The sequence below is a fragment of the Gallinula chloropus genome (assembly GCF_964237585.1).
Source record: "Gallinula chloropus genome assembly, chromosome: 3".
Taxonomy (NCBI): domain Eukaryota; kingdom Metazoa; phylum Chordata; class Aves; order Gruiformes; family Rallidae; genus Gallinula; species Gallinula chloropus.
The window spans coordinates 2,297,074-2,315,742 of NC_140087.1; the positions used below are offsets into that span (position 1 = coordinate 2,297,074).

At 43.1% G+C, this 18,669-nt stretch overlaps 1 protein-coding gene across 2 annotated transcripts in view; it reads left to right on the forward strand.

The window, feature by feature from the left end:
• The window catches only part of PTPRK (protein tyrosine phosphatase receptor type K), a gene marked incomplete at its 5' end in the record, with an annotated part of 400,356 nt that overhangs the window by 87,941 nt on the left and 293,746 nt on the right, over window positions 1-18,669 (forward strand). For both annotated transcript variants that reach the window (XM_084262490.1, XM_084262491.1), the window contains one exon: window positions 258-380. In XM_084262490.1, coding sequence (XP_084118616.1) covers window positions 258-380 — 123 coding nt within the window. The remainder of the gene's footprint in view (window positions 1-257; window positions 381-18,669) is intronic.

Here is an 18,669-nt window from a genome sequence, read left to right on the forward strand (position 1 = left end):
CACTTGGGCTGGGTGTCTCAGGCTGTGATCTCCTGCTCAGAGGCAAGGTGCCCGTGGGGGAAATTGGTTGTATGAAGCAGAGATGTTATAAAAAAGAGTGGAAAGCTGATGCATGAGCTGCTTGCGGGCTTTAGCCTTGCATGGGGAAGCCTGTGAACTGTGCCACAGGCTACATGGGCTCTGTGGCTGTGGTGTGGCTGCTTGCCTCTTGTAAGAGCTCTGCTTTTAAAGAAACTAATAACAAGTTTCTTCTCTAGGGGGATGTACGTTCGATGATGGTCCTGGACCCTGTGATTACCACCAAGACTTGTACGATGACTTCGACTGGGTGCACGTCAGTGCTCAAGAGCCTCACTATCTGCCACCTGAGATGCCTCAAGGTGAGAGACCCCGTGGATACTGAAGGGATATGTCTGTTTATTAAGAAACTCAGAGCCTGGCTGGATGTGGCCTCAAGGTCATGCTCTGTGACCTTCCCTTGAAATTAGAGAAACAAAAAGTAATAAATACAATATTGGTAACTGAGAAACCGTCGTAGGTCAAGTCCACCTTTGAAGTTGAAGGGCACAGGGAAGGAAGAAAGAAAGCCATGACCTCTTCTTTATTCGATGTGGAATTCCTCTTGACTTGCAGTGAATTTCTGTGTCTTAAATGACAGCAAATGTATTGATTGAATTATTCAGGTAGGCATTAGAACAAAATATGAAAAACAGGATACATGCAAAAACCTACACACAGATTCCTTCCCTCCCCCCACTGCTCATCATCTGAAGATAATCAGAAAAGCTTTGATTTATGGAAATATTGCTGTTGTTAATTACTATTTAGGACAGGTAATGAATAACTGAAGAGGTACAGCCTACATGACCTTGCCTGCTCACCTTTGATTAACAGCTTAATCGGCGCTTCCCAGACAGCATGATATGCTGAGAAAATGAAAGCATTTGAAATTCAGCTACATTTTCCAATTAATAGTACATTAAGTAATTAATCATGCAGAGGAGGATAAAAGGTCATGGCTATTTTATTTGTATCTAAAAGGTTTTGTCAAGCAAGGTATGTGTGGAGAAGGAGTGGGAAATGTTGCCACACAGTAGTAACCTAACCTTTGCACCATTCCTTCCCTTGCTTTTTATACATTGTTGTGCATTATTAATGGTGATTAGTGTATGTAATTTTACTTCTTAACTGCTAACTAGTTGGGTTCTCTCTGCTTTGGTGTCATTGATAGGAGCAGCTGTTACTGTGCCCCCTGTATCTTGCAAAATAGGTTAATTAAGCAAGATCCAGATTTTATTTAATAGACTGCTTGGTCCTTCCAGTTTACATATGGAAATTGAAGCCTTGGCTTTTGTGATATTCTTGTATTAACAAATTCAAAATAATGTGTCCCCTAAGAAAGCCAAAATCACTCTTCAGTTTGCTTTCTTTGGAGTCTCCATGGTTTGTCAAAACGATTGCAAGCATTTTAATTGTGATGGAAGCACCATTTAGTAAAAAATTTGGTATTCTCAGATTTCAGGCATACCTTGTATAGGAAGAACAGCAGTTTGAGTAATTGTGTTTTGAATGAATCTAAATGACAAGATAGCTGCTTCTTGCTTCTCCCAAATAACATACCTGTCATCCATCCTTAGGCAGTTTTCAGAGTTAAATGACGTGGTGCTCTCTGACTTTGCACCCGATTTCTGTTCAGTTCTGCTACAGACCCTTTTCATCTGAATGCAGCATGTGGACTTGTCTGGAAGAAGTTGTTTTTTCTTTCACATCTATATGTGAAACTGTGGCTGTTGAATAAAATCTAGCAGAAAAAAAGGAATGTTACAGAGATAGTCCAAAACAGATGCAGAAGAACCTATTATTATTGTTTTTTTTCTTCCTCTGGTTAAAAGTCTAGACTTCTTGGACCACTGTTTAAAAGTTTGATGTTTATTAACTGAGATCCAAACTAAAAGTGGAGTAGTCTTGTGTCACGAGCTGCCCTTAAGACGCTCACAGCCTTCAGGTTCTGAACATCTGTGCTATATCTAAATACTTCATCTCTTTTGTGTTTGAAATAGCACAATTCTAAATGAAGTCTAAGAATGCAACACAGATCTAAAATGAGTGCTGAAATTCCTCTGGTGGGTCTGCAGGAAGTGGAGGAGCAAAAGCCTCAGAAAGAAGCAGCAGAGAAGGAACTGAGCAGTCATCTGCCAGGCAGTTTAACATCGCTGACCCTGCCTGATTACTGCTGAAACTGTAGGTTAGAAAACAGTCCATTACCCATGAAGTTACCCAAGTAGAGTAAGATGTGATAATGAAGGTATAGGTAAAATTTCACTTTGAAAAATGCTGGGGTTTCTAACCTTTTTCCCTGTAGAAGCCAGGGATCTCCCAGGGACCAGGCAGTCCATGTTTTCCTGCTCAGAGAATGCGAGGAGGGGTATCCACAAAAGCTGAGCAGCACAGAAACTGAAGTGCAAGGGTAGGGACTGTTTTCACTTCATCTCTTCTTCGAGGCTCTATAATCCTTCACTAGGTGCAAAGCTCCTTGCGCATGTGTAGTGCATGTCCTCCCCATGGACACCCTTTGTAGTGTTTGGAGCCTGTCTCTTGTGTCTGTCAGGAATCCAATACAACATCCTGGCCTTGGCTTTAGTAAGGGGAATAGGTATTCCATTGCAGCTTTGTCTCAGAGCATTGTTTTACCAGTATGTTAAACAGATAATTCCTTTGTGCTGAGTATGTGGCTTTCAGGGCTCTAACTTTACCAGATTCACCCAGAAACTTTGTAGTCATAAAGGATTATACTCAGTCTTCAAATGTCAATTTTAAGTCTTCAGTAGCTTCAGAAAGTCTTGCTAAATTTTTTTTTCCAAAAGAAAAAGGACACTTAAAAGTAGGAAAAGGGAAAACTTTGTCAACCGAGTTGGTGTTTTGCTTTTGATTCAAGGGAGGGAGTTAAGTCAGTGCTGTGCTTTGGAGAGGGATAAATCTTGGGAGATTTCAGACCTAATGGTGCATGCTTCAGAGTGCTGTGAAAGTGTGAAAATGTGGCTTAATGGAAAGCATTTTGCTGGTATAGCACTAGTAAACACTGGTGGTAAGGCAAGTGTAATTATCTCTGAGTAATTAATGCAACTTCAGAATTTTTTTATACTGACCTACATTGTATTTCTCAAATTATGAGCAAAGGCAAAAGCCACTTATCTTCTGTTATGGGAAAAATAAATGGTAGTGCATAATGATTAATTTTGAAATAAAATGAACACTTAGAGCAGGTGCTTATGTACAGCTTTAAATACTAACTTGTAAATTGTTTGAACTGCAGCCTGCATGACAAAACCTTTGGATTACTTATTATAACCTTGGAAAACACCTAATGACCAACATTAGATTTCTAAGAGCATATAAAAGCGACTGTGCTAGATCAAGCTAAAGGTCTGCTGGTTTTGAGAGGAGCCATTAGCAGCTGCCTGGGGAAGAGCGCAGAGGTAGGACAAATGGGTGGTGATCGTGCCCTGAACGCTCTCCCAGTTTCCAGCTCTTTGCCGTTTCTAGAAACGGTCTTTATTTGCGGTGTTCTGAACTGAGTTCATGTTTTCCCATCAGCTTTGTGATGAAAGAAGCGTCTTTCTGTGGGCTCCTTGAGAACTTCTGGTATCTGCCATGTCCTGGTAACTGCTGTGCCCTGTCAGAGCGCCAGCAGTGCTACGGATCACGGGGAGATGTGGCTCTTCTCAGTTGTTTTGAACTCGCACATGATTTCTGTTTGACACGTGTTGGCCTCCTGTACTGTGGCAGAAAGTGAAGAAAACTGATTCGTAGTCACCTTCTCCAACCCATTCAGGCTTTTAAGATACTTTTAAAATGAAATATGCACCTGTCTCCTGACATCCTACTATGTTGAATGGTCCAAGACTATTCATAGAATCATAGAATGGTCTGGGTTGGAAGGGACCCCAAGGATCACAGAGCTCCAACCTCCCTGCCACAGGCAGGGACACCAACCTCAGGCCTGGATGTACACAAGGTTGCCCAGGGCCCCATCCAACCTGGCCTTGAACACCTCCAGGGACGGGGCATCCACCCCCTCTCTGGGCAGCCTGTTCCAGCCCCTCACCACTCTTTCTGTAAAAAACTTCCCCCTAATATCTAATCTAAACCTTCCCTCCTTTAGCTTTAGTCCATTCCCCCTTGTCCTGCCAGTATCTGCTCTTTTAAAAAGTTGAATCCCCTCCTGCCTATAAGCTCCCTTCAGGTACTGGAAGGCTGCAATGAGGTCCCCCCACAGCCTTCTCTTCTCCAGGCTGAACCAGCCCAGCTCCCCCAGCCTCTCTTTGTAGGGCAGGTGCTCCAGCCCTCTGATCATCCTTGTGGCTCCTCTGACCCCTCTCCAACATCCTTCTTGTATTGGGGGCCCCAGCTCTGGACACAGTACTATTGAGCCGATTCTCTTGTAGAAATGGTTCCACCGCCATGGATTTGCATGTTGTATGAGGTGAGGTTGGTGGCCAGATGTTATATTTGTGTAGACACAGGGACACAAATGAAGTAAAAGTATTTACCTGTTGATCTTTGAACCTCTGAAGAAAAACATCATTTACAAGTTGAAGCAAACACTTTAGGATGTACCTGATGTTTTCAGGCTGATGATTTATTTTTTTAATACATTATTCTATGCAAGATACAAATTAGGGAATGCTATTAAGATGAAATCTAATTTTGGTTATGGATTTTTTCCAGTTATTTTAGGGGGCTATTCATTATGGGTGGATAACTTTGTTTTGCAGAAGACTCAAATAATAATACTTTCTTATATCACCGGGGATGTGTGAAGGGGTGGTTTTATCCATATTAATAATGCATTTACTGATGTTTTTACCCATAGATAGAGAAGATAGTTTATTTACCCTGCTTGTTTTCTGTGTTAAAAGCAGCATTATTCTGAGGCTGTGCATGGCCAGGGCATGAGAGCCCGTAATAGGTTGTGTGACGGGGAGCCACTTAATGAAGGGCTTTTTTAATGTAAGGGCTATTATCCTCCTACATACAAATGCAATTTGAAGAATGTCTAAATTATAGTGGACATTAGTGATGTGCTGAGATGGACATCTTGTTTCCGATCCCTCAGATGGATAATGTGCCCAGATTGGATGTGCACTAATTTTTTTGAATTGGTTTTCTAGAAATCTGAGGAAAATAAATTAATGGTACCAAGGGGAGCCCTTAGGTGCACTTGTCATCTAGCATGACCAAAGGAGAATAGATTAAACATCTGAGTGGAATGTGTTTTGCAAATGCAAAGTTTTTTGAGTGGGTTTATTTTTTCCTTCATTTAAAAGTACTGCAGAATTAAGTGTGACCTTACATGTTGTCACATTTTAAAGAATAAAACTAAATTCACTGCTACTTGGGAAAAAAAAAAAAGATAAGAAACAAACCAGTCCTGAACAGTAAAACATTGCATGTTCTGGTTTAGGCTGACAGTGTGGGGAACACTGCACTGCCATCCAGAGAGACCTGGCCAGGCTGGAGAGCTGGGCAGGGAGAAACCAGATGAAGTTCAACAAAAGCAAGTGGAGAGTCTGGCACCTGGGAAGGAACAACTGCTTGTATCAGTACAGGCTGGGGGTGACCTGCTGGAGAAGAGCTCAGTGGAGAAGGACCTGGGGGTCCTGGTTGATGACAGGGTGGCCATGAGCCAGCAGTGTGCCCTGGGGGCTGAGAGAGCCAATGGGATCCTGGGATGCATCAGGAGGAGTGTGGCCAGCAGGTCAAAGGAGGGGATCCTCCCCCTCTACTCTGCCCTGGTCAGGTCCCACCTGGAGTGTTGTGTCCAGTTCTGGGCTCCCTGGGATAAAAAGGACAGGGATCTCCTGGAGAGAGTCCAGAGGAGGCTACAAAGATGATGAAGGGCCTGGAGCATCTCCCCTGTGAGGAAAGGCTGAGTAAGTTGGGACTGTTCAGCCTGGAGAAGAGAAGACTAAGGGGGGACTTAATTAAAGTTTATAATTATCTGAAGCAGAGGATGCAGGGGGAATCAGCCAGCCCCTTTTCAGTGGTCTGTGGGGACAGGACAAGGGGCAATGGCTGCAAGTTGGAGCACAGGGAGTTCCACACCAACATGAGGAAGAACTTTTCCCCAGTGAGGGTGAGGGAGCCCTGGGACAGGCTGCCCAGGGGGTGTGGAGTCTCCATCTCTGGAGAGATTCCAGCCCCGTCTGGTCGCCTATCTGAGTGATATGTCCTAGGGAGCTGCTTTGGCAGGGGGGTTGGACCTGATGATCTCTCAAGGTCCCTTCCAACCCCTACAATTCTATGATTCTGTGATTCTTGGTGGAAGACTGCAGTTATTTCAGAAGGGAGAATATACACGATGAAAGGCAGTGGAGATGGGTGGAAGTATGTTGATCAGTAATGTAATTTCTTCTATATGGGTTTTAGGCAGGATGTCGCTGGCTGCTCATTCCTGGTATCCCATCAGTCCTGGAGGCATTCTCACCTTGCTTCCTGGTCCCAGTTGTGCTGTTCATGTGGTTGTGCAGGAAGTCAGGTCAGGGAACTGGTGTGGAGAAAAAAATTATAACCCTGGGGGAGGAGGGAAAAAGCACTGACCCTATTCGTTGTGCAGGTATAGAAGGAGTTGTTATGCTGATGCTGCTGACAAGGGCTGTGGGAGCTGGTGGCATGGGTGGGTACAGGGGTTCTATAAACCTCTGGGGCACCTGAAACAAATATGGAAGTTACACCCTTCGATTTGCATGCAACTTTGATTTTTCTGTACAAATAGCATTGAGTATTTGTGGTGACCTGGAAGGTCAGTTGTGCATTTCCAAAGTTCTGCCTTGTGCAGGAAGGGAATAGCTTTTAGTGTCACCTGCGTGACCCAAAATGAATTTCAGCACAGGACCAGCATAAGTGCTTATGGAGTTTATTACTGAGAGGGGGGAGCCAGAAGGTTGTGAAATTCGTATTTTAATATAGATTTCCTGTGATTATGGCTCGGGAAGGAGAACTCTAATGTAGAGGTCATAAAGATAACACTTTCAGCCTTTTACTTCACTGAAACGTGAATTTTTCTCCTGTAGAAATGCAACCACCAACCCATGAAGAAACTTCACCATTAATATTTATGTGCATGGGTACAGTTAGGCAAAAGTTAGGTGGGAAGCAGAGTCTGGTGAAAGCTGGCTGTGTCTTGAGACTTTGGCAAGACAAGCAGCAGGAGAGCCCTCACCGTGACCCAGATTACTGGGCTGTTCTGCAGGGATGGAGACACTGCTCCACACACGATCAACCAACTTGTGGGTTTGCACTGCAGAAGGGTGAACTTCAAACAGAATACTTCTTGGGGGTCTCTATTGACCAGTCCACTGAGCAGTTGAGAACTGACTTCTGCTGGTTTCGCTGCTGTATGGCTCACGTTGCCTGTGTAAAGACCAGAGAAACTGCTCACAAGGGCATTTATTGACTGGCCCATGAACTGGCAAATGCAGTTCAGGAACGTAGTCGTTTTGAAGCCTGATCACTGAAAGCTTCTCAGGGTCATTACAGCATGAAATAAATTGTAAAAACTTGGCTCTGTATTTGGAGCAGCTAAGAAGTTTTGGTTGCCTCTCCTTCCTTTGCATTTCTTTATGTGATGGGGTAGATCCGTTTTATTTAAGGTGAGTGAGTGGAATTTTTGTCTTCCTTACAGACTTCAGTCTTCATACTCTCCTTCATACACATCATGCTTGCCCCCCCAAAATTACTTGATACTTCTTTTCTGTTTAACTTGCTGATATACTACAGAGCTGAATTTATTGGAAATACTTCCTTAGTCAGGAAATCAGTTAATTGTTTTTCTTATTCAGTAACCCTTGTGGTTGGTTTCTTGTCTGCATTTTAGTAGCATCTCTAGCAGAGAGATGCCTACCTCAGTAGCACAATGCAAATAATGCCTACCTAAAGAACACCTGTAAACATCCTGATCCCATTTGCCTTGCTCCATGCAGTGCACTAATTGATCTATTGAGCAATTCCATGAGTTCCTTGTTCTTAACCACACTTTCCTGGGTACAGCAAGCTCTTCTCTTGGTGAAAAGAGGATGGTGCAGGGAAGGCTTTGCACACTGTAGCAGTGCTTTTGTACATTTGGAGAAACTACTTTCTTTTTAATCAGGGAATTTGGGCACAGGGTTAGGAAACACAAAAGTTTCTCTGGTAATAGGAATGACTTTCACATATGAGTAACATCTATGTGGTGTTTGTTCCTTCACTGACACAGATGGATTTATTTTCTTTCCTCTTAGTAGCAAAACACAGAACGTTCAAAAAAATATCACTTGCTGTATTTGCACAAAATATACTTCACCTTCAAGACCAGATGCTACACTTGTTTATGTAGTGATATTTGGCTGGTTGTGCTTTTTTTGTTTTCTTTAAAGTTATGATACTATTTTGTTCAGCCATATCTCTTCCATAGGATATGGATTTCCAAAAAGCTCATTGGCTCTTGAATAGCTTATCTTTTTGCTTGCTTGTATGTGTTGAATTTAAGTTTTAGAAAATCTGTCAGATTGTTATTTTGAGGGTAGTGTAACCAAACTCCAGTGGAAGCTATAAAACTCTGCCTTCTGAGAAAACTGTTCCTTCTCTTTCTTCAGTTCCCCTTTTTTTTCCCCACGGTTCAGCACTTGAAGCACATTAGTTTATTTCTCTGAATCTGGAGTAATAAAGAAAGGTGAGAAACCTATTTGCTGCAGAGTTCCAAAAGAGTGGGTTAACCATGGGCCAATCTACCTTTGCCACGCTGGTTACTAAAAATTACTAAGATCACCGTGTGCTGGTGCTGTCACTGCGTTCAGGATCGTGTTCTTGCTCATGGTGTGGCCTAATAGTGCACAGTGTGGCTTTCTAGCTTCTGTCTGTACCGCTGGAAGCTCGAATGGTGTTGGCCAGCGCTGTTGGGAAGGGAGAAATGGCCGATTCTTGTCAACTCTTGCCACTGGGCTCCTGGCAAACACTGCTGGGTGAAAGTGTTGCATCGCTTGTGTGAGGTCAGCTCCTGCTCGGGGAGCTGGGAGTGTCAGGAGAGGCATTACCTAAAGCTGCTATTTCGGTAGCATTGTGAAGGGCGAACAAAAAGCAAAATGGTTCTGTGCTAGCCTTTCAGGGTTGCAGGGAAAACAGGCCTTGAATAGCACCTTGGTAGCCTGGGAGGTGTTCCAGATTGAGGCTTTTATTGTTCAGAGCATGCAAGGCTGGAAGCCTGAAAAGCCCAGCTGAGGAATAGCGCTTGTTAGATTTCCCACCACTTTCCTGCGCGGAGAGGAGGAAGCCAGACCTGCTTTTGAGTGCTCTGCCTGCCTGTTGTGCCATTGTCCCACCATCATTTTCTATCTCAGCCCGTTCGTATCTATAATTGTTTTTCTCCTGATGATAACAGTGATTTTTCTTTGCCTTCAAATTCTCTGTCTGTCTTGGAGTGGAGGGCCAGACCTGAGCTAATGTACTGCAGCTTCTCACGTGGCTCTGTTTGGCTCTGAGCATGGGCACAGCTCGCTTGCTCCTGCCCGCAGATCATGCGCAGCATCAGCACATCTGGTGATTTTGTATCCTCTCCTTGGCACACAGAAAAGATGATAAACAGCAGACACCTACTCTATGTGAATTTAGGTTTACATGGCCACTTCAATTTGCTGTAGGTGTGGGTTTCCCTGTTCCCCCTTCTTCCCTTCCCCTGCCCCTTCTTCCCTGGCACCATCCCGCATCCTCCCTGGGCACGTTTCTGGTTGCTCCTGTTCCTTAGCTTTGATGTTTTCTGTAGGCTGACCTTACTGAAAACCTCATTGTTCTGCTTTCCACTCCTACTCACCTGTGTGCAGTTTTTAGCAACCCAATGAGTGCCAGATTTAATCAACAATATAACTACAGGCTGTCCTGTAGGAGACGTAGAAGAAGCCAGGTTAGAAGTAGAGGGGAAAAGAGTGAAATAATTTTACTACTCAGAAGAGGGAAAAGTGAAAATAGGGCCTGGGAACTATTTGGGGGAGGGAGTGAAGGAAAACCACTGTGGTGTGTGAAAGAGTGGTGTTTAGACAAGATGGGAAAAAGCCCTATAACAGAATGAATAATGTGCAGTGGTTGATAATGCAGATTACTATTTCTGAATCACTGAGCTTCAGAAACACTGTGTATCTCTGTGGTTAAGGTGCTGTGGTGACCCTTTGTCCATGGGTATGTCATGTTCTGAGAGACTATCTCCCCTTTCCCGTGTTAACTTCTCACTCCTGTCATATCGGTGATGAAGGCTCTTAGTAGTGGAAGTGAAGCTGGGAGATGCTTTGAATTCACTGCAGAGAAAAATCATTCACTATCTCACTTTTAACACAGGACCTATTACACAAGTGGAAACCAGTATCTGATTTTCCAACACCATCTCTAATCTGAGCCATGACAACCCCAACACCACAAGAAGTAATTCCGGTAAAAACAACCCAAAAACCTGAAAGTAAGATGGGGTGAAATTTTGTAAGCCACATAAACCAGCAAGAAAACAAAGGGGAATGATGCTTTCCTCTACAAGATTTCATGCCCAGTGCCTGATGTTTTTTTCCCTGTCTGCTCATTGATTCCTGAGCTCCAACCTTTTTGCTGCTCAGTACGTAATTTATGTTCCCTTGTTAGTGCTGTTGCTGCAAGTCCATGCTGATGCAGCAGTCATTGATGTCTGTTAATAGTGACCAAACCTGCAGTAATAATAAAGCTATATTATGTTCTAGAACTGCTTTGGAGTCAACTGAAAAGGTTCAAGCTCTTCTCATAGGTTGCGGTGAGCTAATGGAACGGCTGCAGTCAGGAAGCAATGAGATTTTTAATTTGGTGGACATATCTGATATTATTTGTACAGATACTTGGTGGTTTCCTTTTTTCCCTTTCCCACCTCTAGAGATACTTTGAAAAAAGCAGATCTGTCTTACTGGGGGGTCACACAAACCTCATTTGCGAGTGTGTAGGCTGTGAAGAGGCAGTTGCTTAGGTGGATGTGTTAGAGAAGGAACAGGTTTATCTCGGGTTCAGACTGTGTTGCTTCAGATTCAGTTGTGTTGCTTTGCCTCAGATGTTGTTTGTTTGTGAATCTTGCTTAATTATTAGCATGGGTAATACTGCTGCCACAGATACAGTGACATCCAAAGCTGTCTTCCTTTCTTCCCGTTTCCTCATGGCCTTGAAAGCATAACCTCTTCCTTTAAATATACTTAATGTATTACTCAGAAATTAAACCCATAAAGAGCATGACCCACTAGGGGGGGGAAAAAAAAACCACAAAAAAGCTTTAAGAATGGAGTGTATTTTTTCATTCCAAAATGTGTTGCTTCTGTCCAAAAGTGGGTGGATTTTAATCAGATTTAAGCTGCAGTTAGAATTAGCAAGCAAAAAAGCTTGAATTAAATCATATGTTTTTAACTTTGATTTGCATTTTACATAGACACTATTTTGGAGAAGGGGGAAAAAAAGTGTAATTCCCCCCCCCCTTTATTCTCCCTCTTAAAGGGCTCTTGTCACCTTCAGGAAGCCATTCACCAGAGCTCAGATGTCCTAGCTATGAAGAGTTGAGTAGTCATCTGGTGAAGGCAATGTCCGTGTTTTATAATACTTAGCAAGAAGCTGAGTTTTCCTGGAGGTGCCTGAAACCCCAAACCCCTCTTTTTCGGAGGGAGATACAAGTGGGAGTGCGTGTTACAGGGAAGGCCAGCACATGCATCTATATCAAGGAGATGATGGGGGGGGTGTGATTTTGTGAAAGGATATACACCTCTTCTCATCCCCTCTTTCCAGTTCGTGTACTCGCAGTGTCAGTTCGGTTTACCACCATATCCTGACAAGAGCTTGAGCCCTTTTCATTATCAACATAGCAAACAGGCTGTTTTATTCAGGGCCTGTTTCTAGAGCAAGCCATTGAGTTCCTACGGAGAAGAAACCTGGGTGTAGGTGCTGAGAACTTTGGATATTTCAATAGTGGCCACGCTGCCTCAAATTTACAGCTTCCCAAATGGGGCAGTGTTCTAAACCCCCCCCCCCCATCTCCTCCGCTTTACAACCTGTGCTCTGCATCTGAGCTGTCACACTATCATTACGTTCTCTTGGGTAGGCACAGAATGTCCCTTTTAACAATTTCCAGTAGTGTGAAATGAAGAAGAAAAATGCCATGTGGACAGGGCTTGTCAGCAGGGCTCCAGAGGAGAACCAGACCAGGTATGTTGAGGTGTAAGTGTGAGCCAGGTATGAGCCTGTCTTCTCCAGAGGGTAGTGAGCCTGCCCTACATGGACAAAGCCAGTTGTCACCAGTTAGCTTGGGAGCTAAGGTTCATTCCCTCTGCCACCCCCAACAGTAGAACAGGGTTCATACTCTACCCAGGTCAAGTTTTCAGAGTATAAGCAGAAAGAACAGAGGTTCCTGGTAGGTCTTGAAATAGATTGCTTGTAGCAAAGCCTGTGTGATAGTGGAAAAGTATGAGAAGACAAATATCCTACCAGACAGCTATGAAATCACCAGTCTAAGTTTCACTGAACATTTTACATCTGTCCTAACAGATTTGGAAAAAAACCCTGTGTGGTATCAGGACCCTACTTGTTTGGAAGAGTATAATTAAGAAGTACTCTGGACTAATGAAAGCACAAGGGCAGAATCTCTTTCCCTCTCCCCCACCTATTTTCTTTGTTTTGGTGGGCTTTTGATTTTACTTGATGTTTCATGAAGGGAAGGTGCATTTAGTGCTTCCTTTGTTTGAGAGGAAATAGCTTTTAAAATTCCAGGTCTGTTATACAGTATAAATCATATAAGTCATGACTGAGGGAGGAGGGAAAAAAAATGGTAAAAGTGCAGAACTTGGAGTTATACTTACAGTGTGCTGTGCTGGATGATCCAGAGAAACTGTAGCTAACCTTGTGTTCCTGAGGTAGGAGAGATGGCCCTGTCTCCACCTCTTACTGTGTTGGTCTGGTTGGACACTGCACTGGGGTAGCTACACTAGTCCCAGGCCATGCGTATTGCACAGTGCTGGGAAGACGTGCTCATGGTCATGTGTCTCTTATTGTGGAACCATGTATGCACCAAAGTGGTGATTACCAAGGGATCTGTGGGTACTTTGTCAATGCTTCTGTATTTTGCAGCTTAAAACAAACAAATAATAAAAAAAAAAGCCCCCACAAAAAGTAAAAACAAAATAAAAACTTCCTCCTCTTCTTTTGTCTAACGAGCAGCTGTCAGGATGTAACAGCTATTTACTCTATTTTGGATCAAATAATTTTGAACTCCCTTGGGGAAGAAAACTTTGCAGTGTACAAACACAAATCAGACATAATGTACTATTTTAGAGAAAGTCAACAAACAGTATGAACTAAGCCTTTCTCCTGTGCTTTTGGTTTCTCTTAACTAATTCCCATGAGTGAGGGATCAGCAAGCATGTTGCATTCAAACAGCGACTGTTGCCATTAGCTTTTCCTCTCTGCTATAGCTGACATCTGCTAACCCAGCCTTTACCTTCCATTGGTTTCTCTCACTGGGTGCGTGTTTGTGCCAAGCTCATGGATTGGTTTAGATCTCTAAACTTGTGGACTTTCTTGGAATAAGAAAAGAAAACAGGTAGCTCAGCAACTTCTTCAGTGCCTGTAGTGAGCATCCCTTGCACGGGCAGTAGAAATGGCTTCCCATGCTCTTTGTACCTGTTGGCTATGGTGACTCAGGTGAGGTTGCTTTGCCTCTAGATTTAGTAGGTGGACACTTACCACTTTCCTCCTGCCTGACAGTAACAGCTCTGCTTTCTAATTGGGCTGCAGGTGCAGGTAGATATTAAGCCAATATAAGCTTCCAATTAGGCTTCAGCTTCACTAGTTGCAGTGAGCCAGACTAATACCTACACTGTTGAGTAAAAGGATTATTCTGCTCCTCTTTACTCCCTCACCTGCCTTGCCTTCATACTTTTTTAGCTTACTGAGAGCTGATGTAACTCATTATCCCAGAGAAAATGTTGTTGTTGTTTTTCTGGAATCGGCTGGCTTAGTGAATCGAGTTGACTCATGGAAAGGTCTGACGAGCCTCAGAGCCGGCAGCGCAAGGGCATGAAGGAGCTGGAAGGAGGAGAGGCATACAAACTAGAGGAGAGGCAGGCAGGGAGTTGTTAGGTCATCACCCGTAAGCTGTAAACAGCAGCTTGTGTTTTGAGTTTCTTGATAAATATAATGTAATTTCCACCTTGTCTGCCCCCCGTTTTTCATTACGTGGTCCTGCCAATGCCCTTGTATTTGGTCTTGTGTGAAACCAAGAGATGAGTTCATTCATCTTGTGAATCAGACAATGGATATATGCATTTGTGTGTAAGTGTCCTCTCCAAATGGGGAGAACTATAGTACTTTTTTTTGAGGTTTCAGTCAGGAATATAGCCCAGACCTTTTAAGTGTATTTCTCGCACGTTGTTGCAAAACATTTTCCATCGGACTTGATTAAGTGTATGAGGAAGAGGTTATCACCAGTGAAAAAGTGATGGTTACCTAGGAGCTGGTGATTGCACAGAGAACTGCTGCATCAAGCAAATGCAGCGTACTCAGTAGAAAGGTTGGTGTACCATAGTTTAAAGCAATCACGGGCAAAAGTGGAACAAGGAACTTTTTAGAAAAAAGGGATCAAATTACTTCCTCTAGAATAAATAAATGTTGTCATGCAATCAGCTGATGTAATATAAAAAGAAAAAATCCTTAAAATGACTATTTAAATTTACTTATATTTCTATAAGATTCATGTTACTCCCAATATACACAATTAAATTTACATATATAATTTTATATAATTATATTCATGTAATGTTGATGAGAATTTGTAGATTCTGATTAAGGAGGGTGAAAGAAGCAAAGCTACAAAACAGTAGCTGGCTTATCTGCAAGAATCAGAGGATAAATCATCAGACATGGTACTGTAGTAGTGAGTGCCTGGTCCTCAAGAGCAGGAGGTAGACAAAGACCTCTTTATGCCCCTGGTGAAAGCCTCACAATCAGCTTCTGAGAGGTGCTACCTTCCCAAGCAAGGGAGAGAACCACTGGAGTATGGTTGAGGACAGTTTTAGCTAAAATGACCATGAGATCTAAGATCCTGAGAGGAGTCACCAAGATGAACAACAGAATTACAGTCTTGGACTTTTGAAGAGCAGATTTTTGACCTGTTCAGGGACTTGTTTGTCAAGATCCCATCAGGAAGTACCCTGAAGGGCAAAGGAGAGCTGGTTGATCAAGGACAGTCTCTCAGAGCACAGGAATTGCCTGTTGCCTTATGTAGAGTTCAGCAAGCACGGCAGAAAGCCATTGTGGATGAACGTGGTGATCCTGAGTACAAAAAGAGAGTGCACAGGAACAGGCTATGTGGGAGGATACAGAGACATTGCCTGCTGATGTGGGGATGGAGTCGGGAAATCCAAAGCTCATCTGGACTTGAAGCTAACAAGGGCAGTGGAGGACAACAGGAAAGGTTTCTTCTTGAAGACTAGAAATAAAACAAAATGTCGTTGCCATTTGAAATACTCTGCTTGGGGATGCAGTTGATATGGTATTGTCAGCAGAGCCCCAGTATCATGGGGTGATTGAGGCTTAATGGTGGCAGCATAAGTAGATTTTTCTTTTCTTTTGTTGTTGTGGCTGCTTGTTTTATGGAGGTGGTGTTTGATTCACAGGGTGTTCTTTGTTTTGATACCTGTGGTCTCAGCCGTTCAGGACTAAATGTACTTGTGGGGCTGCAGCTTGAAAAGCAGTGACTCCAATGTTCTTGGGTCACAGGCAGTCTCACAGCCGTGTGTCGGTGTAAGTTCAGTTGGAGTATAAATTGCTTGTGGGCAGGTGTAGTTGAGTCTGCAGCGAGCGTGCGCCCTCGCGATATCGTCCGTTTCAAAACCAGCTGCTGACAAAAGGGAAAGAACAGAGAACTGCGCAGCCAGCGAGGTTAAGGATTCAGAGAGTGCCTCTTGGTGAGACTGAAGAGTGACAGTCTCTTCAGTCGGTCTGAAAGACGTTTCAGCTCTTGTGAGGATGGCCAGAAAGTGGCTGCGCGAGGAGAAGGTTCCGTTGGTCTGGCTGTGTAAGGCAGCCAACAAAGACCTTGCAGTGTGTGGCGATGTGTAAGCAGAAATGATCAAAATTCTGCTCAGCCCTATTTTAAACATTTCTTTCCCCAGAGAGGGGAGTTAACATTAGAACAGTTTTTGGTTAGTTGAGATTTCTTTATTGCTTGTTTTGTCACTTTTCAGTTTTCAGTGACTGTAATTGGCCTACTTCAGATCGTGGTTTTGTAACTTGTTTATGTATTTATTAGTTTCCACATGTGCAATCTGAAAACAGAATTATCTGCTCAGTCTGAAGCGGAGAGGTGGTGGCATGGAAGCGTGTTCTGAAGGTGCAAAATGAGTAACGAGCTAGAATGCAAAACCCTGAAGGCAGCTAGGCCTGTCCTTGTCTGTCTTGGGGAGAATTTAGTTTATTCCATTTCCAGGAAGATGCTTGGAGGCAAGATTCATTTATATATATATATAATATAAAAATACATTTTCTATATATTAATATATATGTTTTATATATTAAAATATTTATTATTTATTACATATTAATATATAATAAATATATACTTTATATATTTGTTATATATTATTCATAGTGCATATATATTATATTCTCTCTATAAATTAAATATATTTATTATATATTCATAGTGTGGCAGCATTTTAAAGTCTCTACCAGAAATCTCAACTTTCAGATTTGCACGGTGGGAAACTGTGGTGTAGCCGAGTTCAGCGCCATTTACTTAGGTGAGGATCACCTCTTACTAGGCCAGTACTCCTCTTCCAACCTGTCCCTCCCATTTCCTAAAACCGATCCCTACCTCCATATTCCTTCCCCACTTCACTGGGGCAGGTTCCTTTTGTTCCAGGCCTCATCCAGGTTTGAGATCTTGAGGGATGACCCCACCTGCTCAGTTAGATGTACCAACAAGCAGGTCCTGGGAGTGGAGTTGGGACCCCATTCTACATCTGAGGTCACTTTTGAAACCATTTATAGCTTGAAACCATGTGTTTTCCCCCTCTATTCTGTCCTGGTGAGACTGTACCTGGAATACTGTGTCCAGTTCTGAGCCCCTCAGTTCAAGAAGGACAAAGAACTCCTTGAAAGAGTCTAGTGCAGGGGCCATCAAGATGATTAAGAGAGTGGAACACCTTCATTATGAGGAGAGGCTGAGGGAGCTGGGCCTCTTTAGCTTGGAGAAGAGGAGACTGAGAGCTGACCTTATTAATGTTTATAAATATGTGAAGGGTGAGAGTCAGGAGGACGGAACCAGGCTCTGCTCAGGGATGGCCAGCAGTAGCACAAGAGGCAATGAGTGTTGCAAGCTGGAGCGTAGGAAGCTCCATGTGAATATAAGGAGGAACTGTTTCACTGTGATGGGGCACTGGGGCAGGCTGCCCAGAGAGGCTGTGGAGTCTCCTTCTTTGGAGACATTGAAAACCAACCTGGATGTGTTTCTGTGTGATTTAGTCTGGGTGATCCTGCTCTGGCAGGGGGGTTGGACTAGATGACCATTCGAGGTCCCTTCCAACTCCTAGTGTTCTGTGATTCTGTGATCGCTTCAGCTTCCCTTTCTTCTTGATCCAGTGTAGCTGGCCAGTAAAGGTGAGCTCCCCAGGTGTGGGAGCTTGCAGCAGTGCTGCAGACATGCATATGCCTCCATAAGAGACTGGCAGTATTTGTGTGTTGTTATATATTTTTTGTATAGTATCTATATGTTTGAGAGATACTCTGGTAAGATTTTAGTAAGGACACATCACACTGAACTGCTTATTGAACTATGTGAAGCTGGTCAAGCAGTACTAGCAAGCTTCTTGGTTCTTGAGCTTCACATACAATAGAGAGTCTGTGTTTAGAAGTAGTAACACTTTGCAATTTCAAGCCTTTTAAGTTAGAGGAGCAAAAGGAGTTTTTCCTTTGCCATCATGACAGCTATAGCAGGTGTGTATTTTGGTGAGCTGGGCTTTGGCAGGGCTTTGGCTAGAGCCCTCATGTAGGCTTCCCAGTGTCAGCTAATGGGTTATAAGAAACCAAGTGGAAACTGCAGTTAAGGGTTAGTGAGGACTGTCATTTTTCCATGAATAAATCAGAAATAGTAGCTTTGGGGGAGAGCAATATGTTGTTGCAATACAGCATTCAGTGTTTTCTGCTCAATGTGAGCAACAACAGTGATAGCATTAAGAAGAGGGAATCAGTACTTGTACACATCTTTGCTAAGTGTTTCCTATTGACTTCTGAAAAGGCAACTGGGAGAAATCTTTGCTGCTTTTTTTTTTGACGTCTGCTGACTGATACTGGATTGCTTGGAGATTTTAGCAGACTTTCCTGCTGGGAGAAACTTTCAAATCTATCTGACTTAAATAGATGAACACTTATCTTCCATGTGCTTTGATAGCTCCTCTTAACAAGTTTCCTGTTAACAAAGATATTTGCATTTAAATGTTTGTCTCTTGCATCCCATCTGCTCCATCTCTTTGATCCTTAACGGAAATCCTAATTATGATAGCATTTATGATTGTTCCCCAAGTAAACTGTGGTCTCTGTTGTATAGGATGTAGCATCACGACAGCAACACTTGAAAAGGTAAAGTTGAAGTTGTCC